Source organism: Agelaius phoeniceus, chromosome 2 (genome assembly GCF_051311805.1).
Source record: "Agelaius phoeniceus isolate bAgePho1 chromosome 2, bAgePho1.hap1, whole genome shotgun sequence".
Taxonomy (NCBI): Eukaryota; Metazoa; Chordata; class Aves; order Passeriformes; family Icteridae; genus Agelaius; species Agelaius phoeniceus.
In genome coordinates, this window is record NC_135266.1 from 95,449,076 (window position 1) to 95,476,753 (window position 27,678).

General features: G+C 40.1%; 1 protein-coding gene across 6 annotated transcripts in view; it reads right to left on the bottom strand.

Annotated features, from left to right (window-relative positions):
• Positions 1-27,678, bottom strand: part of GRAMD1C (GRAM domain containing 1C) — a 51,819-nt gene that overhangs the window by 7,747 nt on the left and 16,394 nt on the right. For 5 of the 6 annotated variants that reach the window (XR_013181021.1, XR_013181022.1, XM_077174298.1 and 2 more), the window contains exons 3-11: positions 26,343-26,427; positions 23,468-23,571; positions 21,611-21,706; positions 20,378-20,458; positions 13,960-14,078; positions 12,629-12,749; positions 8,668-8,827; positions 2,095-2,241; positions 1,198-1,316 (exon numbers count right to left, since the gene is read on the bottom strand). Coding sequence is in view for 4 of the 6 variants with exons in the window: in XM_077174298.1 (XP_077030413.1) it covers positions 1,198-1,316; positions 2,095-2,241; positions 8,668-8,827; positions 12,629-12,749; positions 13,960-14,078; positions 20,378-20,458; positions 21,611-21,706; positions 23,468-23,571; positions 26,343-26,427 (1,032 nt within the window). In the remaining 2 variants the exon portion in view is untranslated. The remainder of the gene's footprint in view (positions 1-1,197; positions 1,317-2,094; positions 2,242-8,667; positions 8,828-12,628; positions 12,750-13,959; positions 14,079-20,377; positions 20,459-21,610; positions 21,707-23,467; positions 23,572-26,342; positions 26,428-27,678) is intronic. The other variant, XM_054655076.2, reaches the window with a different exon arrangement.

Genomic DNA, 27,678 nt, shown 5'->3' on the forward strand with positions numbered 1-27,678 from the left:
TGGTACACAAATTTCCCCCACCCCCTTTCAGCCTGAGTTCCTTAGGCTGGATCAACCAACTCCAAGTGAACTCAAGAAGAGAGAAAGCCTGAAGAACCACTATAAAAACCAGTAAAGAATATCAAGTATAGGTGGGGTGGGAAAAGAGAAGATGCCTCCTGCTAGAGCCAACATCAGCAGCATCAGGGCTTCCCCACTGCCACCTCAAGTACCAGATACAAGGCTGGCCACTGCCTCATGACCACAGCTTTTCTTTCCCAAAGCAGAACTACAAGAGGGTTGAGACTGGAAGGCACCTCTGGTGCTTGTCTTGTCCAAGAACTCACGCAGGACTATCTAGAGCTGGTTGCCTAGGTCCATGTCCAAGTGGCTTTCCAATACCACAACATCTGTGAACAACCTGTTCCACTGCTTAGTCACCGCCACAGTGAAAAAGTGTTTCCTGATATTCAGAAGGAATCATCTGTGTTTCAGTTTGTGTCCATCACCTCTGGTCCTGTCACTGGGCACCACTGAAATCTGTGGCCTTTGATGGTGAGGGCCTGACTCAGAATTTTTTGCACCCTCCTTCAGATGCTTCTATATAATTTTAAGATGCCCCTGAGTGTTCTCTTCTCTGGGCTGAAGATTTCCAGCTCTCAGCCATTTCTCACATGGGATGCTCCAGTCCTTTCATCATCTTAGTGGCCCTTTGTTAAGCTCTTCACCTCTCATACTGGGGAGCCTAGAAGTGGACACTGAAAGCCTTTAATTGCACCTTTTCACCCCCCCAGTTCCTAAGAGATGTTTCATGGGAATTTACAGACATCTATAAAGGTAGAATTTCTCACATGGGATGCTCCAGTCCTTTCATCATCTTAGTGGCCCTTTGTTAAGCTCTTCACCTCTCATACTGGGGAGCCTAGAAGTGGACACTGAAAGCCTTTAATTGCACCTTTTCACCCCCCCAGTTCCTAAGAGATGTTTCATGGGAATTTACAGACATCTATAAAGGTAGAAAGCCTCTCTCATTTCATAAGCATTGGCTCAGCAATGGTGAGAGACACAGCAAGACACCTGAGAGATGCTTTGTTTAAACTGCAGATGCACATTCAGTTCACCAAACTTTAATCCACAGCCAGAACTCTGACGGAGCAGAGAGCAGATCTGTCCCTTGCTTTAAAGGGCACCAGACAGACACACACATGCACACAGTACCTGCTTTTCTGTTGCAGTTGTGAACTTCCCACAGAGGGGATTGTTAATCGTTACAGTGTATGTCAAAGTCCTCAACTGATTGCCGTTGGAGTCTCTATTCCAAGGGGTTGATACAGCATCTAGATGAGAAGTTATGCAAGATCTCACATAAAAAATTACCTGTCTTATCATGTCTTAACAGTTTGAGAACAGGAGTATGGGGCAAGACAGAAAACCGGTTCCAATTAATTGTGGGGCTTTTCCAGGAAAAACCATACCCATGTAGTCTGCTAATAAACAAAGGTGAGGCTCTGGATAGCTGAGCCTGAATCTATTGAAATAGGGTTGACAAAAGAGTAAGCAATTAAATGAAAATACATAATTTCCCATTTGCTTAGAGTTGAATAGATTCACTTAGCATTATCAAAAGCTTTTGCCACATTGCCTTTCCAGCTGACACTGAATAAATATTACCCTTTTTGACTTGATTTTCTGTTCTTACGGTCTCAGTGAATAAAATTTACTCACCCAGAAAATTAAAGCCTGTGAGTATCGTTTAGGAGGATGCAATGATTTTTGCCTGTGTACCAGCCATACAAATTTCACTATTTCTGGGACACAATGTAATCAGAAATACCCCACAGAATGCATCAACTTAATAACCTATTCAAAATTCAGGCATTAAGGTGCAGTTTTGTGGTGCACTGAAATGAGGTTTTTACTCCAAAATGTGCATACCTAGGGAAACAATAGTCTAGCTTTAGATATCCTCTCTGAAAGTGAAACTTAAAAGCTTAAAAATTCTTTCAAAGAAAGGAAAAACTTCAAAAAAATTCAACTTAGCCCTATTTAGTAATTCTCAGAGGTAAAAATTTTCAGGGTAGCTTGTAACAGACAGAAGGGAGAAGAGTTTATTACCTACTATACTCCTGGAATTAAGAAACCTCTGCATGAAGTGAGAATTGGTGAAAAGGATTTCAAACATCTTGTCTGCAGTGATGTGGAAAACTCTGTTTATAAAAAGTCTCCCATAGAGATCATTGTCAGAGACAGTCTCCTTCACTGCTAAGAAAGACAGAGATCAGGTTAAGAACAGTATTACACATAACCTTGATAGCATTCTAGGCTTTATTACAGCTTAAATCTCTCCCAAGCTTGCATCAGCATTTGTTTCTTGCTCTCAGAAACCCAGTAAGGATATCAGCAAATGATTTGGTAGATAGATTGCCTTCAGGAACAAAGTCCAAAGCTGATTTTCAAATACACACCACTACCACCCCTTCCCTGTGCAAATTGATAAATTAACAGCAAAAGCTACCATCCCTTTAATTTTGCCTTCAGTATTCTACTAATCCTGCAAGAAACACTGGGGAAAGAAAGTTAGCATAATTTTCATTAATATGTGTGTTTATTGTACAAAAGACAAGAAAGAAGGACACTAAAACCATAACAGTTTTCTTCTTATGGCTGGTTTCAGAATTCTGCTTTTAACAGTTGTAATACTGGTAATGCCCACAGTCTAAGGGACCAGGTAGACTCCCAAGCAGTTCTTCCCTCCATACCTATTGAACAGGAACACAAGGGGCACCCTGCTCCATTTTGCAGTTCCCAAAAATGCATGGAGAGGCTCAAAGGCCACCATCTATTTCAAAGCCACCGAGCACCCCAGTGGCATTCTGTGGCTGCAGCACTGATCTTTGCTATTTCTGCTTCTTGGTGGTTGCTGGCGTGACTCAGCTTTGTGGTTTTCTCAGCCACACTTGCAAGAGATAAGGGATAGAACTATAATCCTGGAGGGCAAGCAGTTTCCTGTGCCAATCCCAACTCAATCTACTTATGCTTTAGAAAGAAGTCAATCCTAAACTATAATTACCAGCAAGACAAACAAGCCCCCCCAGCACCACACATCACTAAAATGAATCAAGCAGCCCAAAAGCAAGTCTTGCAGCAGACAGACACAACCTTTCAACTGATACAAATGAATGCTCAGGGCTAGGAAAGGTCAGTGCCATTTACGAATGCAAAGGGAGCCTGAATATCACGCTGTAGTTCACAAGCTGCCTGCAGGCTAATGTTACAGCACTTAAAACATTACTGGCTTGGTAGCAGTCAGTATTGATAAGGAAAATGCACCGACTGAACAACCACAGCAGTCCCCAAGGAAACCCAGTTCTGACTGAGCAGACTCCCTCTCTAGTGCTGCTCCTAGCCTGCTAGAACATCTGCCTCCAAAAAAGCTCTCCTTGATCTCATCAGACTTCAAAGCAGGACCCCAAAAGAGAAGCATGAGTGCTGTGGTTTTGTGCTTGCACAAGAGGTTGACTTCCTCTCCATGCCGTGTTCTGCTTATGCAATTGTAATTCCACACAATTAGGAGATGGGACAGAAAGCAAACACACATTTCAAGAGGCCTATTTAACCAGTCCATACACAGTCATTACACATAGAATATGAATTCTGCTCTGCTGAAACATTGTGCACGAAGCCAGAATTTCAGCCTGAGTTTTCAGCTTTTACTCACTGTATTTTCTCTCCTAACTGAATCTAACTCTAACAAAAGGCAGGCCAAGTGAACTCTAAGTTTGACCTAATTTAACAAGACCTCTACATTACAGATCTCTCCTTTCAGAGTGCACTACCCACATCCTCTCTTTTGCTAAGAGACAGGAAGTTTCAGATACTGATGCTGACCTCCCCCGCTCCTACTGTGCTTGAGCTACTAGGCAATTCACACCTAGTTACTGTGGTTGAGTGTTACTCAGCTGGACGTTGGCATGCCCAAGGAATCTGCTACCACTTCAAAAAAAAATAAAGACACCCAGACACATGATCAAGCCACCAGATAAGCATTAGATCAGTTTTGTCAGCTATTTGTATATGTCTTAGCAAACACAAGATAACACAAGTTACCTCTGCCCCAGTGAGCCTGAGCTAAACAACTTCACGTTCACCTGAAATGCCTGAGGACAGCTGCTATTTTTCTGCCGATGCAAGGTAATTTGGTATGCCAGGGCAACTTGTGATATGCACAAAGCCCATGCTTTATTACCATAAGGTGCAGATCTTGCTACCAAGCTCTATTACTCTGAGTCTATCCTCTTTCTAGTGAGTTTGAACAAAAAGCACCCACAGGTCTATACAAAACTTCCCCGAAGCTAATCTACCTACACTAGCTCTATATAGTCATGTCTCTAATAAGGAATAGTCAATGAAGTGCCAATGAAGTGCATGAGTATCTACTGAGAAATATGTTTTCTATTTACAATCCTTCTCAGCTCTTGGAAGAAACAAAGGAGTTTTTTTAATGTTGTTAGCACATACAGCAGTAATTTTCAGAAAACCCAAGCTAAACCTGGGTTTACATATCAGGCCCATCAGCTACTTTAGATGCTAGGATTCAAACAGCTGTTCTCCAGAAAACTGTAAACTTTCTGGACAATGAGTCTGGAAGGTGCATGTATACATAAATGCTGTGAGTTCCACATCTGTGGAACCAAGTAGCAGGATACACCAAGAACTTGACAAGCTTCAAGTCACTTCCATCTGGGCTTCTCAAAATTTGTCTGTAGAAATTCTAGATGAAGCAGTGAGCACAAACAGTAGCACAGCAATGAATAAGCATACACTTTATACACTTGTCATTTGAACAGAACAGGCAGCCTTAACCACTTATTTCTGCTACAAGTGAAGATGCATGTTTGTCTACGGTTTCATTTCACACAGGTAAACTTGCCTTTGTTTTTCACAACAGTAGGGCAACACAAAGCATTTCACCCTAAGACTGGCTTGGAATGCTCTTTATTAACAAAGTGTTTCGTGCAAATACGGAGATATCAGTTTAACTCCTTCACTTTCAGAGCTGTTCTAACCCCTCAGCAGCATATAATTATCAATGCTAACTTTCTTAACCTGAATACATTTATAGCTAAATTGGAGCTGTCTGCTAAAAGAACATGAGATTATTCTGACTTTAGGTAAGGATCACTAGGGACCCAAAAACACAGAAGTAAGCATATTACCCAGAGTGTTCTGGTTCAGCCTAACGACAGCAGGGTCTATTCCCTCCCCCACTACTGCTCTGCACTTCCTAAGGTCATTTTCATCACTGCAAGGCAAGCTGTGAAATAATGTTTGAATATAATACCATTATGCAGCAGAGATGGTAGAGGTTTAAAGACATCTGCAGTGCAAAAAAAGAGACAGAAGATGAGGGGTGGAATGGGGCAGTAAGAAAACCACTATTATTAAAATTCCCCTCAACAACCAACAGCAAAAAGCTAAACACATACCACATGCAAATTAAGAAAGCTGAACTGATAAAAGCAGAGGCTATCAAACAAATTAGTAAGAAGGTTGATTTTTCCACTCCACAGAGTTGGGGGAGGATCAGGATTTTAAAAAGTATGTATGCAAATCTTGGCACTGTTGAACATTTCTATACCACTGTGGATAGGGAAAAATTACAGGCTGTATGAAAGATATGTAGGTAGAAGCTTTTAACCAAAAAATACCTGAAATCAAGTGAATAAAACCAATTTCTAGAAGTGAACATGTTTCAGACATCATCTATTTAAAGACTGTATCAGCGGTATTAACCATTTTCAGAGAATTCTCCTATACTTTAAGTACAGAATTATCATGGGGAACTACTAAGTAAGTACTGTCACAATGCTAGCTTTTTCCAGTTCACAAAATAAAAAATCCCCACCAATTTTTGCCTTCAGGTGACTTAAACATATATCCTCCAAACACCAAAATAAATAATTTTTTTTCAACAAAGTATATCCTTTCAGTATTTTGATTAAAATGCCAATAAGATAACAGGGCTACTCTTCCTTACAGACAATGCATATCCAAAATTTTGTATTGGGGGGGAAGAGGGGGACAACTAGTACAGGGCTGAACCTAATTTCAACTGTCCTGCATTTTAAACACTGTTTGCCCTCTATACCACTATCTGCAAGCAGTCAAGCCTCTGCTGTGTCCATCTTGCAGCACCATGGTGCAGGCAGGTATGCTCTCCTGCAGATCACACATTTAAGGTGGTTATTAGTACACACAGAAACAACACAGTAAGTCTGTCATGTTACACAAGGAGAACAGAAATGTGTGATCTCCCTGCATACAGTAGAGCCTTCTAGCAGAAAATACTGTTTTCCCTGTATCCTGCTTCCCCCTTCTTTCTTTGAAGTATTTCATGTTGCCGAACATGGTCACGGAAAACAGACAAACAAACAAATTATACTAAAGAATCTTGAGGAAATTATAAAGATCTCCTGGCTCTGTGTTAGAGACACATATTCTGTGCTTGAACTAAAATCTGTTTTCTGAAATTCAGAATTCAGGCCACAGATATTAATGTTTAGCTTAGCCAAAAGTTTGTCATGGCTCAGGATTTATACTCTGATTTATGAAACTGGACAAAAACACCAAGATGCACGTCAATAGGCCAGTGGGGCACAGTGGGATGCAGACCCCCATCCCCAAGGTGAGAACTGCTTAGGACAAGGGAATTATTGCTGTGAAGAACAACAGTCTTGAGCTTGCCCCTCACCTTATTTGCTAGGACACCTCCATGGGCAGCCTGAGTATGAGCCAGAGGACACAAGAGAAATTAATCGCATGGGTAAACCTTTGCCATGTAGGAAAGCTAGTTTCATTTGCGTGAAGGAATTCACCTTGTAAGAGTGTGGGGCAACTGCAACAGAAAACAGACAGAGAAACAGAAGAAAAAAATTCTAAGCATGAAGATTCTGAGAGAAAAGATTAATGTTGTGAGTCTAGAAAATCCTGTTCCGAATAAAAAAAGACTAGTCTTGGGGAAGGGAAGAGAAATAAGAAAGTCAGTTTTTTTTTATTAAAGATATATCTCCAGTTTAATATGCTCTATTTATTCAACAACACTAATGCAGGCATGACAGGGAATATTTACTGCTATTGTTTAGGCACTAGCAGCAGGAAAGACAACAGGACTACTTTTTAATCAGTTTAACTGGAGACCTTCGCCATAAAAAATAAAATCCAGAGACTGAAGAGAGATGTAGTAAAAGGAAAATAGGAAAGCTGCAAACTATCTAAAACATCCAAAAACCAGAACTTTCTGCTGCTCTAAGAGATACACCTGTGAAAGAGTAAATTAATTTTTGAAGCTTGTTAAGTGTGTAGGAGTACAGCATAAACAACAGACTCTTTAAGTAGGTATATTCACAAAAATTATAATGCCTGACATACATTGAGTTGAATCTGAACTCAAGCCAACACAGAAGCAGTATGGGGGAGCAACAGCAAAGTTAACTGAATATAACCATATTCCCAGGCAAAAATCACAACTTGAAGGCAGCCAACTCAAACTGTAACTCTGAAAGCCTTCCTGCACACCTCAACAATCCCCCGTAACAACACCTGCAAACAACTTCAGTTGTCAACTCTGAAAACAAGAAGTCACAAAATTTCTCAGTGACATTAAGAACTGCCTTCAATTAACTAAACTGCTTTATTGCTGCCAAGTGATGAAGTAAGTTCTCTTTGCACATGAAAGAAATATACAGCTGCTACTGAGCACAGTACTACTGTTGGGGTTTTCTGTCTTTTTTTTCTCACCACCATATAACCTTGGAACCAATACAGGTTGTGCACACTTCACATTAAAAGCATTTACAGAACCCAAGATTCAGATATTACAGAATATCCCCCAAAGTTCAATGAGCTGTCTGAACAACTACAGCCTTTGGCACAGAAAACTTCCCCAGGGTAAGTGAAAATCTCATCATAGAAAGTGAGAACTTGTCAGGGCTGGAACCACAGCACAAGCACCCACAAATCTCAGCACAAGCACCCACAAATCTCAGCACAAGTCTGTCATCCAGGTACCTACGCTTCTTCTATCTTGTACTGGGTAATGAGATATGAGGTTGGTATATTAGGATCCACTGTTAGCACAGAGAGTGAAAGCTGCTGCAAGATATCCATTAAGGTTTTTCATTTTCAGATCAGACTCAGAATACACACTATACTCTCCTGAAACCCTGGGCTTTCAGTAAGTTCCTCAGCTTACTCCACCAATAACAATGAAGCCCATAAGCCTTAAGCAAGTACAAGTGTAAAGAAGGGGGTTGGGGGAAACTTTCAGAAACTTAAGTACAGCCTGAAATGTTTCCCCTCAGTTTCCAAGAAATACAAACAAAGGAAAGAAACATCTTTGAAATTAGCACCACCCCATTGTCAAGAAACTTCTAGTTTAAACTGTTGGCAACTCTCTACCCACCAAAAGAGAGAAAGAAAACCACAATTTCTTTGTTTCCATTCTAAATACCCAACAGCTTTTTCCCTCACAGAAACAAAGATTAAAAAATGCTTTTGCTGCAATTCTGTGAAACAAATAAGCAAACAAGTTTCATAAGATCAGAAAGTTCTCTAACTTTCTCCACAAGTGAGATGGAACACCAAAGTCATGTTGTTTTACAGATCCCAACTTTTAAGAAAGAGATTTACCTTCTTCACTATCTGAAGCACTGCTCTTCTCTGGAAGATTTTCATTCTCGTTAAGGTCTAAGGACTTTTCTAAAGACCTGCTCCTAACTAGCTTAGCAGGTTTTCTTTCTGAAGATGGAAGAGGACTCTTTATTTGCTTCTCACTTGAGGACTCCTCCACCTGAAACAACCAAGAGCAGAAAAAGATATCAGCAGAGACCATTAAAAAAAAAAAAAAAAAAAACAACAAAAACAAACAAACAAACAAACAAACAAAAAAACCCCAGAGAAAGTTACTATAAAAGAAGACAGCCATACAAAGTAAGCCACAAGTTCTGTCTGCTCAATTACCACACAGTCAAGCACTAATTTCCCCCTTGTTCCTCCACCCCAGCTAACCTCTCTTCCCTTTATTTAAATATTTCACTAAACTCTGGTAACAAGAAACAGACTTACTTGTATGTACTGATGGTACCAAGAGCTCCCTTAAATGGGACAGTCCTCTTGCACCCATCTGCACAGTTTGGGCCCCTTCCCTGCTTCAACACTCACATTTATAAATTAATTAACCTTACACAGATTTACTTTACATTCATCAGGTTAGTTTTTCCTAACAGTTTAGCAAGGGTCCAACAACCCAGAGGGGAAGCACAATGAAACAGGCAGGGTGCCCCTCTTTCAGCAAGATTAGATTACCCCAATTACGTATTTGAAAACTTCTTATTTTGTAGGATGCCATCACCCTTTGAAAAAAGAAGTTTTAAAATACTGTTTAGAGCCATCCTACTTATAAAATATTACTTCTCACAAACATCTCCAATATGTAAGCAAGAAGGAAATCCCTCTGAACATCAGTCACTGAATCAATGATGCAGCTCTTAACCTTAAACAAGAACTGTCAGCTAAGCATGTATGTCATTGCACACCTAAATAAGTAAATCTCCAGGGAAACTATATGGACAAAGTTTGTGTATCTAAAAATGCCACCCAAAAAGTTTAGCTACCAGCTTTGAATCAGTTTTCATTCTAAACCTCTCCTCAAGGCCCCACTGCCACCAGTGGAACATCGGGATGAAGAGCAGCACAGCCCCAGAAGAGCAGTGTATGGACCACAGTAAATATGATCAGGCACCTCAACTGAGTTGTTCTGACTCATCTGCAAAACCATCATCCCTAAAGAGTATTCAGCATTGACTCAAGAAAGCAAAAGCATCCACTGCTGGAACAATCATCATGTACTTCCTGTACTTCTTGGGTTTTTTAAAAAATAAAAACCTGTTACTTTTCTTGTGCAACCAAGGGCTATTAGGTGGTGGGTGGCTGGAAAACAGAGACAGGCATAAATCTGACTGCAGTATAAGCAGACAAAAGTACTCCTTCGGGGTCAAAAAAATATAAAGGAGGACTGAATCAGAAAAACACATCAGTTAACAAATGCTCCTATTGAGTGAAGCTGCCATGTAAGTTATACTCAGTCACATAACAGGATCTAGGACAGAACCAACATTAAATGTCAAAATACCAATACAGATGGAAGTCCAAAAGGAGCTAGTTGCAACAGAACAGCCTAAAAATTGACGCTCTGATCCAGCACAAACCCAAGGAACTCTCATAGCATTTTGACAACAATCACAATCTAGTGAAGCAAGGTTCCCACCAGCAGCATAAGAGCAGCCCACTATGGCACAAGCAGAGCAGGGAAGCCAGGCTCAAGTCATAAGACAAAAGCAATAGCTCTTAGGATAAAAAAAAGCTTTTCATGTAGTTATGGAAGAAGAGATTCAAGCTGGAGCTTTTGTAATAACTGATTGAGTTTAAAGACAGACTTCATGGGGGTTTGGGTTGGTTTGCATTTTTTTCACACTAAAGAGTAAAGATTTTAAGATCTGTCAGCTGGAATTAAAGATGTATAATTTATTCCCAATTGTACATTTATCTCCTGAGCTAGTCTAGTAGTGCTAAGCTCTGTGCCAAGGGCTTTTTGGTTTCCAGCCTGTGAACAGCAAGATCTGGGACTGGAAGGCCTCCCTATAAGGGGAGGAGGGAAGATGATGGTTGCAAAAACAGGCAACAAGGTGGCTCCCACATTCACATGTACTGAGAGGGCAGGTAAGTCACGTAAACTTGTGTCAATCAACACAAGACAGCCATTAACAATATTTTTTTCAAGATGGGCCAAATACTAGACCTCCACTATTCAGATCTTCATCTTATGAGAGCTTTGGGCCTTACTTTGTCTATCAGAGCAGTAAAGGGAATTTAAGCCTGTTTCCCTCCAGTGTTTGGAAGGTGGTTAAGTGTGCTTTGTGTCATCACTATGATGACTTCTGATAAATACATTCTAAGCACTAATGCCTCCTCCAACTGCCCTTGTGGTTCTACAAAATATGCTGCAATCCTGGGACTGTGGAGAGAGCATGGATATTCTTGAGTAATGCCAAGTGACACATACAGCTAAACAAAATCATTGTGCACTTTAGCTACCCTGAAACAGTAAACAGTTTAGTTATACATTTATCAAGACTGCACTTTTACACTATAATTAAAAGACTTTTCAGAGGCAGTTTATTCAAGGCAGAAGACTAGCATTTTTGCAGACCAAATCCCCAGGCATTCCTCCTTACCAAGATGCCAAATTAGATTTAGCACCTGCAAGAGACATCTCGGGGTGTGGCTTCTTTTCCAGGCACAGCAATTATCTTTAAATGGCTTGTTCTTGCGCAAGTAAGACTTACAAGTGCAAACTAAGGCTACCTGTGTAGATTTTTAGTTATCCCAAACAGTCCAAATTCCAGCAGCATCCTCAGTCCCCTCAGGCCTCCCCTACAACTCTCCAAAAATCTTGTTTCATACTGCTTGAGTGATGGGTACTCCATAAGGAGTACCCATCAGTCAAGCAACTATGCTTTTAACATCTGAGAAACACCAATATTCTTTGCTGGATATGAGTCTCTAGCCATTAATTTGGATTTTGGCAAAATTATTTAAATCCTACTTAACCTCCAGATCAGTTTCAGCAAGTGACAAAAGCCAGAAGATTTAAAGGGTAGGGTAGTAAAAACTATTAAGATAATCTCCTTCCTTCCTTCACATATTCACCTAAGCAAAACTGGCAATTAAGTACCCAACCCTAGTGAAGCTTATAAAAAATGCATTAGCGGTTTATTTTCTTTTCCAAGACCTTTGGGACACCTAATAACCAAGAGAAAATATCTGCAACTTTTTAGGACTACAGCTGCACACAGGAGCCCCTGTAACTGTGCTAGACACTGTGCCCATCTCATATCACTACTAATGCGCTTGCTGCTCACACTAGCCAAACACATTCACAAATTCATACAACATGAGTGAACACAAGTGAGCATTCATGCTTGTTAGTCGTACTAACCCAAGGCATCAAGGTCAAGGTGAAATTCATCTTCATTATAGCAAGTAGGGGGGCTTTCCCCTTCCTTCTGAAGCATTAAAAAAGGTTTCATATATTCACAACAGCAGACTGACCATTGAAGGCAAGAAAGACAAAGTGTAACTACCCTTTAATAAGCCTTATGTATAGGAGATACAATAAAATAAGAGGAGATATCTTTTTAAATGACAAATAAGCACAAGCAAGAAAACATTGGAAGTGAAAAAGGCATTACTTTCAAAAAGCACTTGGATAAAACACAAATATGGTCCCCTTGGGAACTGGATAAGAAAAACCAATAAATTTTGTTTCTAAAGGAAAAAGAGAAAAAAACAGACCAGGACATAAGCCTCAGCATTATAGCAAGGCTGCACAGCGAATTAGTGACAGAGCACTGCTGAAGCTTATACCAACAATATTCTCTTACACAGAATTTTGCTCATTTTCAAATTTAAGAAACATTCTTGACTTCCCAAAGACTTCCTTGGAAGGTACAATCTCCATTCATCCTATGCTTACAGACATACACGTTAAGCACATATGCTTATCAGCAAGAAAGGCTGTGTCAGCACTTACTCCTGGCAACATGTGTCTGTTGAGTGACTCTCCTTCTGTTTGAAGTGTGGGCTCACGAACTAAACCAATCATTTTGGGTAGTTTTTCATCCCTTTCTCCAGAATCATCACAAATGCTGGATCTGTCCAAAGCAAAAAGAAGATATCTTTGGAGATCTAAGCACTGAGAAATCCGAGAAAGCGTCTCGTGGGATTTTTGCATTGAAAACATGGCTGTTCAGATAACATTAAAAACTACCAAGTCATTCTTCCCACATACAGCTCATTAATATCAAGCCATCTTCCTCATTTCAGCCACCTCTCAAAACATTCAGCTTCTGATCATAAGGTTAATGACACCAAGAAAGTGAATGCTGTGAGAAATGAAAAAACATACAGCTTGTAACTAATTTGGAAAGAAAAAGCATTATGAAAGTGTCAGAAAATAATTTTTTTCCTGCACAGCTTATTCCAAAGTTGCAACTTTCTAACAGAAAAAACCCAAAACATAACAAAAAAAACCAAAAAATCCAAGCAAACCTAAAACAGAAACCAAACCAATCAAACAAAAAAAACCACCAAAAATACTTAATAGAACATCTTTTGAAGCCCGTAATGAACTCAAGACATTTTTCTCACAAACATATTCAGATAACACAGGATTAAAGAGACAAATTACATTGTTCCATTTTGGAGAGTCATACTTATTTACACAGAGATATGTAGAGTGCTGTTATTAGATTGACACTGGCAGGTCATAAATCAGTTCACATTTGTTCAAAAAAAAATCAAGGAAACTTTCAAAAATCCACATCATTATTATTACAATTATTCTGGCTTGTTATATTATTATTCCTGTTTCTTAATTCAAGCTGAGGACAATACAAAAATAAGCTAAGACATCAGATATCAGGGGAACAAGGCAAAACAAGTATTTCAGTCTCCGCAGAGGACGGGGAGAAAGAAAGCATCTGAACCATAATATAGCTCCATTCTATGCAAATCTTCCAAACTGTTGAAGGGCATAAAGGTGCTAGGTGGACTAGGCACCATCACGCAAAAAGGCTGCTATTTAAGCTACCCTATGCTGGTCCCCAAGCAGACCTAGGGAGAGAACAAGATGTTCCTCTCTCCTCTTCTAAGGGGCCTCAGCTACACTGCTACTATTTTAGCAAATTCACATAGTTAAGTTTTTATGCACACTCAGTCTATGCAGTTCAGAGCTTTGCATCCTTTTACTACAGGCTCAGCCATTCTGGTAAGGCTACAGCAGCTCTTTAGAAACTGAGTTTCTAAGAAAGAGGACACTGCTTCTCCCCAGATGTTTCAATAGGCTGTACAGCCTCTCCTTACCGAGACTGCCCGTTGTCCTCTGACGATGAGTGGAAGCTCTCCATCTCCTCGCTGTTCAGGCCCAGCTCAGAGCCATAGCTCTGGTGCACCAGCTGCCAGAATTCCTGCTTGGTCAGCCTCTGAAACAAAGCAGGCTAGTCAAGAACCACAGTATGGAACAGTAAGGCACTGGAGGAAAAACAGCAACAAGTTTGTATTACACCACAGCCTTTAACCTCAATTCTGACAAGGACCGAAAGCATTCAGGTATCACGTTCCAAGATTGGGTTTCAGCATTTTGGGCAACTGTACTCCTGTCTACTCCACACTCCCATTGCTGTTTAACCAACCATACCAGGCATAAGAAAAATCATCATTTTAAGAAAACACACACTTGTAGCCATTACTTGCTTCTTCACATGTCACCTATATTTTCACAGATACCTTCAAGGTACCTCCCTCTTGAACTTCACTTGATATGGCACAAGGTAAGTAATTACCTCTTTGATTCTGAACAAACTGCTTAATAGATACCTGTTTCCTGAGGATGTTCAGAGAACTTTACAAATTGTGGGAGGCTAGCATTTCAGTCACTACACTGGTGTCTAGGTCAACCAACTGTCCACTTTGCCAAGGGGGGACAGAAGGTCCTCACTTTGTACCACCAGCATCCTCTTAATGAAAAGTAGTTGCTTTTCTTCAGGATTACCTTGATTGAGGACTAGCTAAGTCTTCTCCTTCTCTACAATATCTCTATCCTGTTCCAAGAATTCCCACACCTACCGAGACATATTTAAGTTCTCTTAAATTGTCAGGAAAGCTTGGAGGTGAAAGTATGACACACTCGTATCTGCAAAGTAAGCAATGAGTTTCAAAGTCCACCTTGGCTGTAAAGGGCTTGGGGGGGAGGGGGTGTGCAAAAAAAAAGAAAGAGAAAAAAAGGAAATAAAAGGTTTTGGTATTTAACAGAGCTCAGAGAGCAATACTAGCGATCTTAAAACAGGAGACACCACACTGGAAAATGTGCCTCGGCCACCATCCATATTGATCAAGGGAACAGAACTGTGCTAATGAAGCAGTAACACAAGTAGTGCTTACTATTTGCATGAAATGATGACATTAAATACCCATGCATTATTTAAAAGGCCTTTAAATGATCCTCTCCACCCGCTTGCTTCACCTGAAGAGTGTTAGTTACAGCACCCGCAATTTTAGACAGGCACGGAGGAGCTGACCCGCACTCAGGATGTAAATTCGTGCCCGCAGCAGCCCCGGCGCTGCCCGGGCTGCCGGCGCTCCCCGCGCCCCGTCCCGCTCCGCGACCCACCTGGCGCGTCCCGCGGGGCAGCGCCGCTCCCGGGACAGCCCCGCTCCCGCCGGGAGCCGCCGCCGCGCTCCCACTTCCTGCTGGGCGGCGGCGCCGGGGCCGGGGCAGCGCCTTCCTCGGGTGCCGCCGCCGGCCCGGGGCGGGACAGAGCCAATCTCGGCCGGCGCCGCCGGGCCGGGCCCCGCGGGGATCCCGCTGTCCCCTCGCCCCCGCTGCGGGATCCCCGCGCTGCATCGCATCGCACGGGAACCGCTCCCCCCGAGGGCCGGGACAAATAGCCCAACTCGGGAGACGAGGAAGGGTTTTTCCCTCGGGTATTTTCCAGCACACCACGGTTTTTGTGCTGGCAACAAGCACTCTATTGGCAGAGATCGGTTTCAAAGTATTTAATCCTTTCGAGGGCAAAGTAAACATTAAAACAAACCACACAGCTGTAAAGCAAGGGTCATAGCAGCTAACGCCAGGCTCCCTCTGCACGCGGGTTTGTTCTACAGAGCAATGCCGTGCTGAAACACATGCATCCACTTACAGCTGGCCTTACTTTCCCCAGGCATTCTGTCTTTGAAGCAATAAACTCATAACCACAAACAACTACCTACAGCTGTTCGTATTAAATGGCCAAAACCAGGGGTGGGCATTACATGGTTTCAAAATACAACTGAGGTGAATCTTTAGCTAGCACACCTTCCAACTAGGAATCAAAGGACAGAAATAAAACCATTTTCATTTCTGTTGCCCAATATTGCCAATGCCTTGATTCCCAGTCATAATGGCAGTCATAATGGAGTTAACGTTGCTAATTAAATTGACCAGTATGTTCTGTCTATGGGCAAATCAGTCTGCCCTTTTACAGTCAGCTCAATAGTTCGAGGAAAGCAGAGAAGCTTTTCAGCTTCTATAAAGGAATCTGTAAAGCTGTTTCCTGTTGTTTTGTAAAAGCAATGTTACCAACTTCTTCTTCTAAAACAGGATTCTTCCACTCTGCTCAATTATTCCTAGCTCAGCTAGATATAATAAGTTCTTAACGGTCACAAGCCAAGATCAAAGGAGACTTGCTTTATTGTATCAGAAAGAGTCGGTTTTGAAAACAAAAAAGGGCATAAATTTTCTGGGTCAGACTTCTGCTTCTGAGAGATGCTTTAGAGAAGCTCTGAAGCTTGAAAGGCAAAATCTAAACATTCATTACTTTGCCCATTCAAGGTGATGGTCTACACCGCATTCTTCCTCAGTTCTCTTTGTATACAAAAACAAAGGCTACAAGAAGCAGCTGGGATACACTTTTGTCTTTTCAAGCAGAGCACAGATCATCAATACTTTGCTTCATGCCAGACAAAGCAGTGTCATGGCACAAGCAATACTACAGAGTACCACCGACAGAAGCAAAGCTGATGATTTTTACCCTCTATGGACAAATGCAGAAATAAGAACAAGACCTGCCATACAGGTTGACTAAAGAGACAGCCCTCACCACACATCACACTTCTACCAGGCAACTCTGATACAGAACCCTGATTGTTTGCAGAACAGGGGAGGGAAACAGCAAATTTTCCCTCTAATTGCCTAAACATGAAGCTCAGAATCAAACCAAGTCTTCTTACATCTCTTAAATGAATCTTGTTGTACACAAAGGTGCAAATAAACATCTCTCTTTTCACAACCTTCCCTAAGAAACTGCTGGGGAAGGCAGAACTGCTGTCCTGGGAGATGTTTGCCACAAGAAGCCCAGGTGATCAGAAATTCTGGTCCCTTCTCACACCTCTAGACTTACCTGCTACAATGTCTTCAGAGACAGGTGCAAATCTCTACCCAGCAAAGCAAAAGAAGAACAATAGGAAAATAAATCTAACTCTAAGGCAAAGGACTCATGGGAATTGAGACTGATTAAGTTAAGATCTTGTTCCATTAGAAATAAGGAGCTCTGTGTTTGTTTGGGATTTGAATGACCTGCCTAATTACATTTTAATTTGTTCCTTCTCCCTTAAACTTGAAGGATATTTGACACCTGTAAGGTTTAGGAAAATAAAGCAAAACAGTGAATGGCACTGCTCTTCTTGTCAATAGCAACCATGAATAAATTCCTTGTGCCAATCTGGAAAGCCCACTACAAAATAGGATTTTTGACTGATTTTAGAAACTGAAGTATTATTGAAAGCTGCAGTGGATGTGGAAGCAGCTATCTGTTTTATCAAGACTGGTGTCATGTCTCTTCCAGACCTGCATTAATGATTCCTTATTTTCCATGATGCTGGATCATTTAAAACACAATGGCAAGGTAAAAGCCTACAAGACTCACTCTGCACATGTTTTGCAACAGGGATGGAAAAAAAAATAAAGTGGAATTTTCCTTCAAAGAAAAAAAGTCTTTCCATGGACATTTAAAAATGAAAAAGCCTAAGAAAGACCCATGTTAAGAAGAAAGTACCCACTGACTTGCAGAGGAACTAGAGTTGAAGGGCACCAAACACACTATAGTGTATTCTGAGGAAGGTCTGAAGACGTTACGAGCTACAAAATTGTAACTAAGCTGAAGAGGACTAGGAGTCCTGTCAGAGCAGTGGTGCAAGCTGGGGGAAAGCATCTTGATGGATGAAGTAAGTTTGGGCACAGAATAGCATGTAACCATTTGCTGGTTCTCTTGCACAGTGCAAGTCACTTCTAACCGAAAGGCAGACTTGTCAAAGCACTACTTGTTCAACCACCGAGGACATGCAATATTTGGGAGGTACAAGGCAGAATGGCCACCAGATGGAGATCTGGGAAAGGGTATGAGGCTGACCCCACCGACAAGTTCTGCAGGTGGTGAAAGCTTAAGGTGAATCAGGTAAAGCAGACAGGTCACCCCTCAGAGGTGAGACTTCATAGCACAAAATCTGTGCCCGGAAGCGCTGAAGAGGCCAGGGACTAAAATTTACCTTGGTACAACCATGATTTGAAGCAAATGTAATTCCAGTCCCCTGGATCCAAATCCTGAAAACTGGGGATTCTTCACTGTCAGGTGGTGCAAACCAGGACTATGACACCTAAAGTAAGATTTATACTTTTGATGACAACTTTATTTCATAATTTAACTGTTGGATGTCATCTCCAGGTCTAGAAGATGTGCTTCAGAATATAAACAAGCTATTCACAGGCTTCAAAACATTTAGTTACTGGCAGAGGAAACATTAAAACCAGCTCCTTTTGGAACTGGTTCCAGAGTGACATTTGTTTTTTGTCAAAAGCCGTACAAATTCTGATGGCATCCCTTTGATCACTGAAGCCAGGAACACCAAACTCCGCATACTCAGGTGCTGCATACCATGGCAGGGCCTCAGGTGTATGGGACATTTTCCAAATGTATGCTGTTCCTGACATTGGAGTGGTGGGGAGAAAACAGCAAAACTGCTTGAAAACGCCAAAGGCTCTCTTTTAGTATTAGTTCAGTAGACAGCTGCCATTCTAGTAGTGTCAGTGGATCCAGCTCCAGCAACTTCAGTTTCTACTTTCAACTCCACAGTGCCCCTCTATAGCTTTATCTAGTAAAGAATATCATAAAGAAGGCTGACAGGTGACTCAAACACATTCTAGCAGAGAATCAGAAGTCATTACTACGTTTCAGAAGTAGGAGCTCAACCTAACAGAAATCCTGTTTCAATAATAGTTCTAAACATACTACATTAAAAAGCCCTACATACACCTCATGACCATGCTCCATTTTACAACCCCAAGCAGAAATTCTCATAAACAGATTTATCTTTTAACATACTGCAGTGAGGATGAAAGCAAGCTAACAGCAAGATTTGACAGAAATAAGGATAGTTCCCAAGCTACTCTAATGCACTGGTTCCTAAAACCTGCTGGCTCATTTCATCTCATCTTGCATGCAGTCCATGCCTCCTGCTTTCTTATCTATCCTTTAGCTACTGTTCTCAAGTGAAAATTTGATCCTAATGCGACACTCATTTCAGTGTCAGAGAAGAAACACACAAGAAAAATTAATACTGAACAGTACAAACATTGTTACCTCTGTTCCAGCCCTAGGATAGGTTTGTATACCTGAATGTCCATACATTGACCCTCCAGCACCACAAACTAAATAAGTGAATAACGTAAGTGCCATTTCTGACAAACTCTGCACAATGAAAGAAAGCAAGGTTACTTCCAGTTGCCTGTTTCTGTCAAAAGGTGACAAAGTACATTGTGGCTGGATTCAAGACAATTAAATAGTATTTGATTTGAGGGACAAGGGATTTGCAAGAAACATTGGTTTTGCCTTAAATAGCACTTCCCTTTATTTTCAGTGCTTTTTTTGACAAAAAGTGCCTCTAGTCAGCCCTAAAATTCATCCAACAAAAAGAAAAAAAGTGTAGCTACTATGTGTAAGTAGTACAACAGCTTTAAATCTTTGGGGATCATTGCAGTGTTATATATGGATATTTTGGTGTGTAATTGCAACTGAATTGAAATATTTAAACAATGAGAGACAAACAGGAAGGAATTGGTTTACAAAATTGTCTTTCTTACAAAAAAATTGTCTTGTCTGTCTTTCATGATGTTCTTTCTAAAAATGTCTCTTTTTAGAAAGATTAGCTTAAGTATCCACAAATTGCAATATAAATCAAGCTAACTAGCCAAAGTTGCCAAAATACACTTCCATATTATACAGCCTGCTTTTACTGCATTTATGCAATGCCAGCAGAGTTGTAATGAGTTGGCTGGCAAAGGTTCAGCTAACTTATCTAAGAAGGAGTTTTGGGCTCTTTTCCTTGAAGTTTTCACTGAGAAAATCTCTTGCGTTTTTGATCACAAATTAGGCATAGAAAATGTGAAGCAAACGCATATCAATTTAGTAACATATGCTTGAGCTCATAGTGAAGAGAAGCATGCAACCTATATGCAAAGACAAAATGCTCCTTCAACAGCAGAGTTGTAGGTGGCAGTCTAAGAAGGAAAAGATGAGAATTTTGTCTGTGATCTAAAGTACAAGGAACCAAAGCAGAACACCAGATTAGAATTCTAAGTCAGAAAGGAAAAGCTAACTTCTAGTCTCTTATTCTCCAGAGGTACATCTGTCTACATTAGAAAAAGTTTATTTGGCTGCTTAACCACAGGTACTGTTGCAGACAAGCTTACCTTATCAAGCAACACATTCTGCCACAAACGGAAGATACTGAGGTAGCTTCTGTCTCTTGCACTGAATGATGTGAAGAAAAACTGCAGAAAAAAACAAAGTAAAACATAAGCTCATGTGTAGCTATTTTCAGGTATCCCAGAATGCGGTCCTTGTATCTTGAATAGCCCAAGGTCATCAGTAACAGCTTGACTCATTTCACATTCAACAAACCTGGGGTCATATTCCTCAGGTTCCACAGTTTGAATCACTTTCAGTGATGATTTTCCCCAATGTCCACACAGTAAATGAAGACACTTGCTGTTCTGGCCATGTGACTACCCTTGGTATAAAGGAAGAGCTCCCTCCTCAACTTAAACACACTTAAATTTTTCCCACAGAAGGTTGAACAAATCAGAAACACATATGCCTGTTTCTCACAGGCCACAGCTATTTCCATTCTTCTGCCCCATAAGCCTTTTACTAACTTTTTCACATAAGATGATGTGAAATTAAAATAATTAAAATAGGAGATCAAATTATATGCATAATTTCAATTATTAAAATCTTTCCCATTGGAAAGCTGGGGCTTTTTTAGCAAAGAAGTCTATCTTCCTTGTCAATGAAAGTTAATGCTGGATGAATTGAGAGGGAACAGCCAAATATGATGAATCACAGTTGCTTCCCAAAGAACAGCTCCAGGTTCACAGTGGAAAGCTCTGTTCTTTGCCAAGAATTATTATTTTTCAAGCATTTATAGAAGAACTAATCACAAAGTGTATTACACATAAGACTCTGCATCATGCTTTTTAGTTTTTCAAATACACACTTAAAAACTTCATTTCCCAGCACGTGTTCTGGGGTAAATTTCTCCATTACTCAAAACCCATGACATCACAGTCCTTTTGTTTTCAGTAGTTTTTTTCAAGGAGTACTTGAAATCCAGTGACTTTGATATTTTTCCAGTATGAAGAATACACATTCTGAATTCATGCTTTGAATTAGTTTTCCTTTGAAAAGGTGAGACAAACTTTCACTTTCTGGTTACTGTATCAACACCACTAAGGGATTCTGCAGTCAAACTGGAGACGAATTTGCAAGCAAACGTGCACAGGGACCAAATCTAAGTCTGCCTTCTAATCCAAATCACATTTAAGCATTTGACAGGGAAGTACTTATGCAAATATAGACTAGAACAAGTGCTGTGATCAGGACTCTATCATTTAGCAAGAATATATTTAAAAACAGTTTTTTACCTTCTCTCCTTTTGTTGCTATTTGTATGGCATTTGGAATGAGACGAGCAGTCTTCTCCTTTGTCATGAAAGTTATATCCTTCAAAGCAATAGAAATCTAAGCAGAAACACATTTAATAAGACATATTAAAAATAACTTATGACTAAAAATTTAGAAGTTACAGAACATGCAAGAAGAACTCAAACTAACCCCAAACCCTGGGATGCAATTCAGATGAGATCACAAAGGGAATTACTGTCTCCATTTGCTGCTTTAACAGCAAGCATTTCAAAGTAGAAGCTGAGGTGACTTAAGAGTCATCTCCTCTTCTTTCACATTGGGACTAGGGAAGTAAGTGGATCTTTCTGCTTTTCTTCCACTCCTCCAGCCACAATCCCAACCAAACACAAATCACAGATCTGAAAGTCAATCCCAATCAGAATGCTATACATAAAGCAGGACATAGTCTGTTACCTGATCTCTCTCATCTATCTCACAGATGTTTACAATATAGTCAATTTTCAAAATTTTATTTGCAGTCTAGTCACTGCAAGAAATTCTTCCTGTCTAGGCACATTTGACTTGTGTATTAGTAGTTGAAATGTTTCTGTTTAGAAGAACATGGTCTGACTGGCTGCAAGCTATTTCCTTCCAGCCTACCCCCCCTCTTCTCTTGAATATAAGGCTGTGCTGCCATTCAGCATAGAGAAAAGAGGAAGGTACAGCTCTAACTTGTTTTTTCCTGTGTGAGCAGGAAGTTCTCCACTTACTCCCTCTCTCTTTGCAACAACACAGCCTGCTAATGAGGTCCCAAACTTGGCTCTACCATGGTAGTTGATGAGCTCAGATTGCCTAAAGGTATTGCTGAAGATGTCACCCTGCTAGACAGGCAGAAACAGGTTACCAGGATGTATGCTGTTTTGGATTAAAAAAAAAACAAAACCCAATCAGTCTTTGAGCAGATTATATATTCAAGAGTATAGTTAATTTTTTAATTAATTTTACATCTAAAATATGACATATTCAATCATCAAATCCATCTGATGAAATTAAGCTTGGTTTTCAATTAAGTATTTCTACAGCCCCTCACGGGCTTAAATACACAAGCTATTTGTTGTTTGTCCTGTATATTTCAGAGCACTCAAATGTGAGATACTGACTTAAGAGCGGTCTCATAGTTCACAGAACATTTTGACCTGTCCATCCTCTGTTTGCTAGGTTATCTTCATTTTCTTATTCACTGTTTCATGTAAGTTCTGCAGCAGATGCAACAACTGCATCTGAATGAATAAATTTAAACTCATTAACCTAATCTGACAGAAATAAAGGGCCAACATATCACAAATATCTATCTACCTTTGCTTGTACTGTTCAAAAGCCATAGACCACAATATGAGAACTTGCAGAAGTCATTTATCAATTCCCTTCAGCTATTTTTAGATGCTGATATTTACATGTAAGGCTGTGTCAAGTAAGGTTTAATACTGGAGAGTTCTGAATAGAGCAACACCACATACCATGTCATGCCCCAGGACTAACAGTAGGAGGTTATGTGTTACATTCCTTTATAGGACAATTTCGCATGGTAAGGAAAGGCAAGTTGTCATTACCAGAACTGTAAAAAGCCAGCTTTAGCATAATTCCTAAACTTTTTATGCTGAATGACAGACTGAACAGGCTTACTTCAGCATTCAGATGCCTCCACTGCTACTCTTATTTTACATAATGAATTTGAATTTCCTCTCAGGGATGCAGGCTCTTTCTTCACAGCCCAGAGTTACTAGTATGAGATGGACAGGATGAGATCTGAGAGACTCTAATCCTATATCCTGATAGGATATGGAAAAGGTGGGATTCAAGTGAGCTAAGAGATCTTACTGTGGTCTCCCATCGGAAAATGTTGCTGTGGAAGCAGAGCCAGTTTTCAGAGAGATACAAGCGTCCTTGCAGCAGGATATCCTTCTGGAGCGCACAGGCGTAATCTGTGTACAGAGAGCAAGAGCAAGTCACTCACCCACTGACTGCAGCACAGCTGACCCAAACTTGTTAACTAAAATGAAATGGGTATTACAATACAATAAAAAGCCATTTCTTTCACTTTTAAGAAGTCTACAAAGGCAGACTTGTACTGGCTTGCATCCAGACCATTGCTCTGGGAACAGCCAAAAGCCAGAGTTGATGGTACATCCATGTGAGGACAGCATTCCATCTATGTATTCCATCCCCTGCGTACTATCTTAGGTTTTCAGAGAAGAGGTGTCAGGCATGACCGGGAGTACATGGGAGAAGTATTCATTAGTCAAACTTCAAAGCATCTAAACAAGAGAATACACAAACATTTTATAGTACAACAGATTATACTGTCAACTCCTACGTAACAGTAGTTCATGTTGTAGCAAGATAATAGTATTCTACTAAACAGATCCTAACACTAGCTAAAACTATCTGCAGAGTGAGACACTAAGAGGCAGATTGAAGCTATCCAGTTCTTGAGGCAGGGAGTATTTCCTGAAGTTGACTATCATTTTTATCATTCTGTCTCTGACTGAAACACCCCTATTGAGAAATGGATTTCATCTACAATGTAATTATCCATAATCAGATACCTGCTAATTAAGAACAAGAGCAGAGGATTTAGTTGCATTTCTTAAAAATCTCAGCACTTTCCCAGTTTCAGAGCCTGAAGAGTCAAACAAAAGGAATTTTCAGAAGAACTGCTGCTAGATAATTAAGATGGACCTCTTTGGGGAGGTCCAACCTAAAGAAGGCTACCTAATGTACACAAAATAATCAGAATGTATGTATTGATACAATATATATTAGTGATTTTACTCTTAGAGGTATTTAATACCTTTATATCTGGTATTGTCTGAGCCAGAATTTTGTTTTTGTGTACTACAAGAACATAATTAATACAGTTCTAGTTCAAATATCAAGAACTTCAGGAGTCCCCAACATCCTAACTTCAAGCTAAATCTGCATTTACAGAAGCTTTTATTATGATTTTTAAAATTCTCTACCATTTTCCTCCTCAAATAATCAAGCAGAAATAAATTTTCTTATAACTAGAATGAGTCATGTATACAAGCCCTTGGAGATGTAACTACAAATAGAACTACAGAAACTTAAATCTAAAGAACTAAGTGCATGTTTGAGAACTGTCAGATACCAAAATGCTGACAGAGGAAGGCAACAGGAGTTTGAAGTTAAGGACTTGAGGAGAGCATTACTAAGAAGCTTGCATCTGACTTCTGCGTTTTTTAGGAGAGGGATTCAGACCTACAGAGGTCATCACTGGGCAACTCATGAGCAATCCCACTCTGACCTACCTACACAAAAGAGAATATCAAAACAGATGGAAGAGATTAGCATTTCTCCTTTTAAGTTTTCAGAACTGTAACTTAATATGTTGCTTGAAAACAACATTTTCAGGTAAATTAAAATAGCACTCCTTTAAGCTCCCATTTAGAAGGTTTAAGTAATTCCCCTCATTTTAAGAAAATACTATTTTCTATAATACTTATATACAGTGCTCAGTAGAGTGGAATAGTTACTTAATTTTAACAGTTGATTTAAAAACAGAAGCAGTAACAATTCTTTCAATGAACAGCAGCAAGCAGTGGTTTCTTGGAGCACTGCAAAGCCTGGACCTAGTTTCTCTACACCAAGCAAAGGAAGAGCTCCTTGCTTGGAGGATGCAAAAAGCCCTTTCAAGAAAACACTGCTTTTTATGGGGTAAAAGAAATTTATATGAAAGTAGTGGCTTTGCTTCTTATGGAGCAGATTGAGATTAACCCATTACTAAATCTTTCTCTAAATCCTACACAGTCCCTTTGAAACTGCGCTTCAGAGTTTGCTCCATGGCTTTCTACTGATTGGATGAATCAATCCAATGGAAGGAGAAACATCAAAACAATGCTTTGAAGTAATATCCTTTCCTTCTGTTTTACATCCCTACTGAAGTATTTTAAAAATGCATAAGGCATTTCAGAGGATACCTGCCTCTTGTGACTGGAAAAAGACACTGGGATTTAACTGCTTCAGAGCTGTTGCTTGCATACTCCAAGCATACACTAAACAGCCTCTCAATATTCACTTCCTTAAAAGTTGCATAAAATGAGAGATGAACTTGAAACAGTCACAACGCCACTTTTGTATGAAAATATACAGTGTATTTGTTACATAAATACAACACAGGCAGGTGATGAAGGGAATAAGGTGCATCACTATGCAAAGGAGATAGGGGTACATGCTTGCCTTCTTTGGATTCTGCAGTGGAGTGAAACAGAGCTGGAAAAGGAGTATTTCAGTACTGAGAAAAGTAATGCATCATAGTTTGATATTCTGTGACACCTGCTTCTTTTCTCTCCCATTCATCTGAAAAATAGTCTTTTAAATTACAACCACCCATGTGTCACTCTGTCCCAGGAGTCACATTAATCAAGGTGCCTTGGGAAAGGGTATTAGTTCCAGGGAGCAAGGGGAAAGCTTTTTCTAAGGATGATCTACCTAGTTAACAGGGTCTCAGAAACAACATCCCTTTTTTTTATTTTTCCCACAAGGCAGGCAGTAGAAGAGAGGAGTATGGACCTGTCTTTCCTTGAAAGTATTTTTTGCTAGTTCAAAGACAGAAGAATAGGGAGTTATCACCTGTAGTCAGAATTTGCCATAAAACACACAAAATGCTTTGACATGACTGTAATCTGAAGTCACCAAACAGAAGACAAAGACTTTTTCTGTGATTACTTCTTACCTACTATGAGTCTCTCTGAGTCTGGCAGATGAGAAAACTGTCTCTTGAATTCCTCACTCCTATATTTGTAAGTGGAACTTGAGAGCTGCAACAAAGAACAGTAAAAGGTTATGCAAACAGATTTATTTTCAGCCATCAACTGTCTTCACACTGGATGTGTAATTTTATCTTGAAGAACAAATGAACCTCAGAAGAGCAATAAAGAATAGGTGGTATCTAAATGTGATCATCACTGTAACTTTATGCTTACTTATGTAAGAGTATTTATTTGGCATAGGCCAAACTATTCCCTGTATCAGGCCAGATGCCAGTCACAAGGCATTACAATGCTATGATAGCAACCTGCTCCACCCATAAGGGGATGAGAGCCCTTCTGGGACTAAATATTCTAGCACAGACCAAGTGAAAAGGCAGCAAGGCCATAACACAGAGATGACAGAAAAAATCAAGCCCTCACAGAGGCCAATAGAACAAAAGGACCCAACAGAGAACATCAATGTCTGCTTGGAGTACTACTTCAGGAATACTTCAATGCACTGGATTTTTCAACAGTTGCTGTAACTAGAACTGCAGGAACAAAGAAAATAGTTTCCTCCAGTAAGAATGAATAGCAGCATCACCATCACTTCTTGATTTTCTGTCATGCTCTACAGTTCACCCCATTTTAAAGAGATCACTGTCTATGATTTTCTTAAGATTCAAATTGGGCAGTAAACTCACAGCAGAGGACTATCTCAATGGACTTTAACTCCTTATTCCTATAAACAAATGTACCTGCTCCCATACAAATGAAGAGCTTCAGCACCTTCTCCAGAAAATATTCTGCATAGAAGTCCTACTATTCATTTTCAGTTGTAAGAGGATCATTTTTTTTTTCCTTAACGGATATTGGACACTTATTTTAGAGGCAGTCTTAACTAAATGCTGTATAAGGTCATGCACTCAGCTGGACTAAAACTATTACAGGAAGAAATCACTTTTAAGTGTTCCTAGAACCAGGTATAAATATACTACAAAAGCCTCTTTCACACTTTTTTTTTTTTACCTTTCTAAAGATCTTAAGCACATGGATGCTATTCTCTGCTTGAGCCCCTGTATTACTCCAAAACTTGACATTCACCATTAAACCCATCTCCACCATAAGATTAGTTTCTACTTATATTTAGGATGGAGGAAGAAGGAAGAAAGGAGGCAAAGAACTACTTTTGATTGTATGACCTTACTTTTGACACATTCCTGCAGCATGTTAGTTGGCCACTATTCTTTCACTATATTTGTGCTTGTCCAAAAAACCCCAGGACAAAACTAGACTTATCTTCAGCTTGATGGCCTTTTA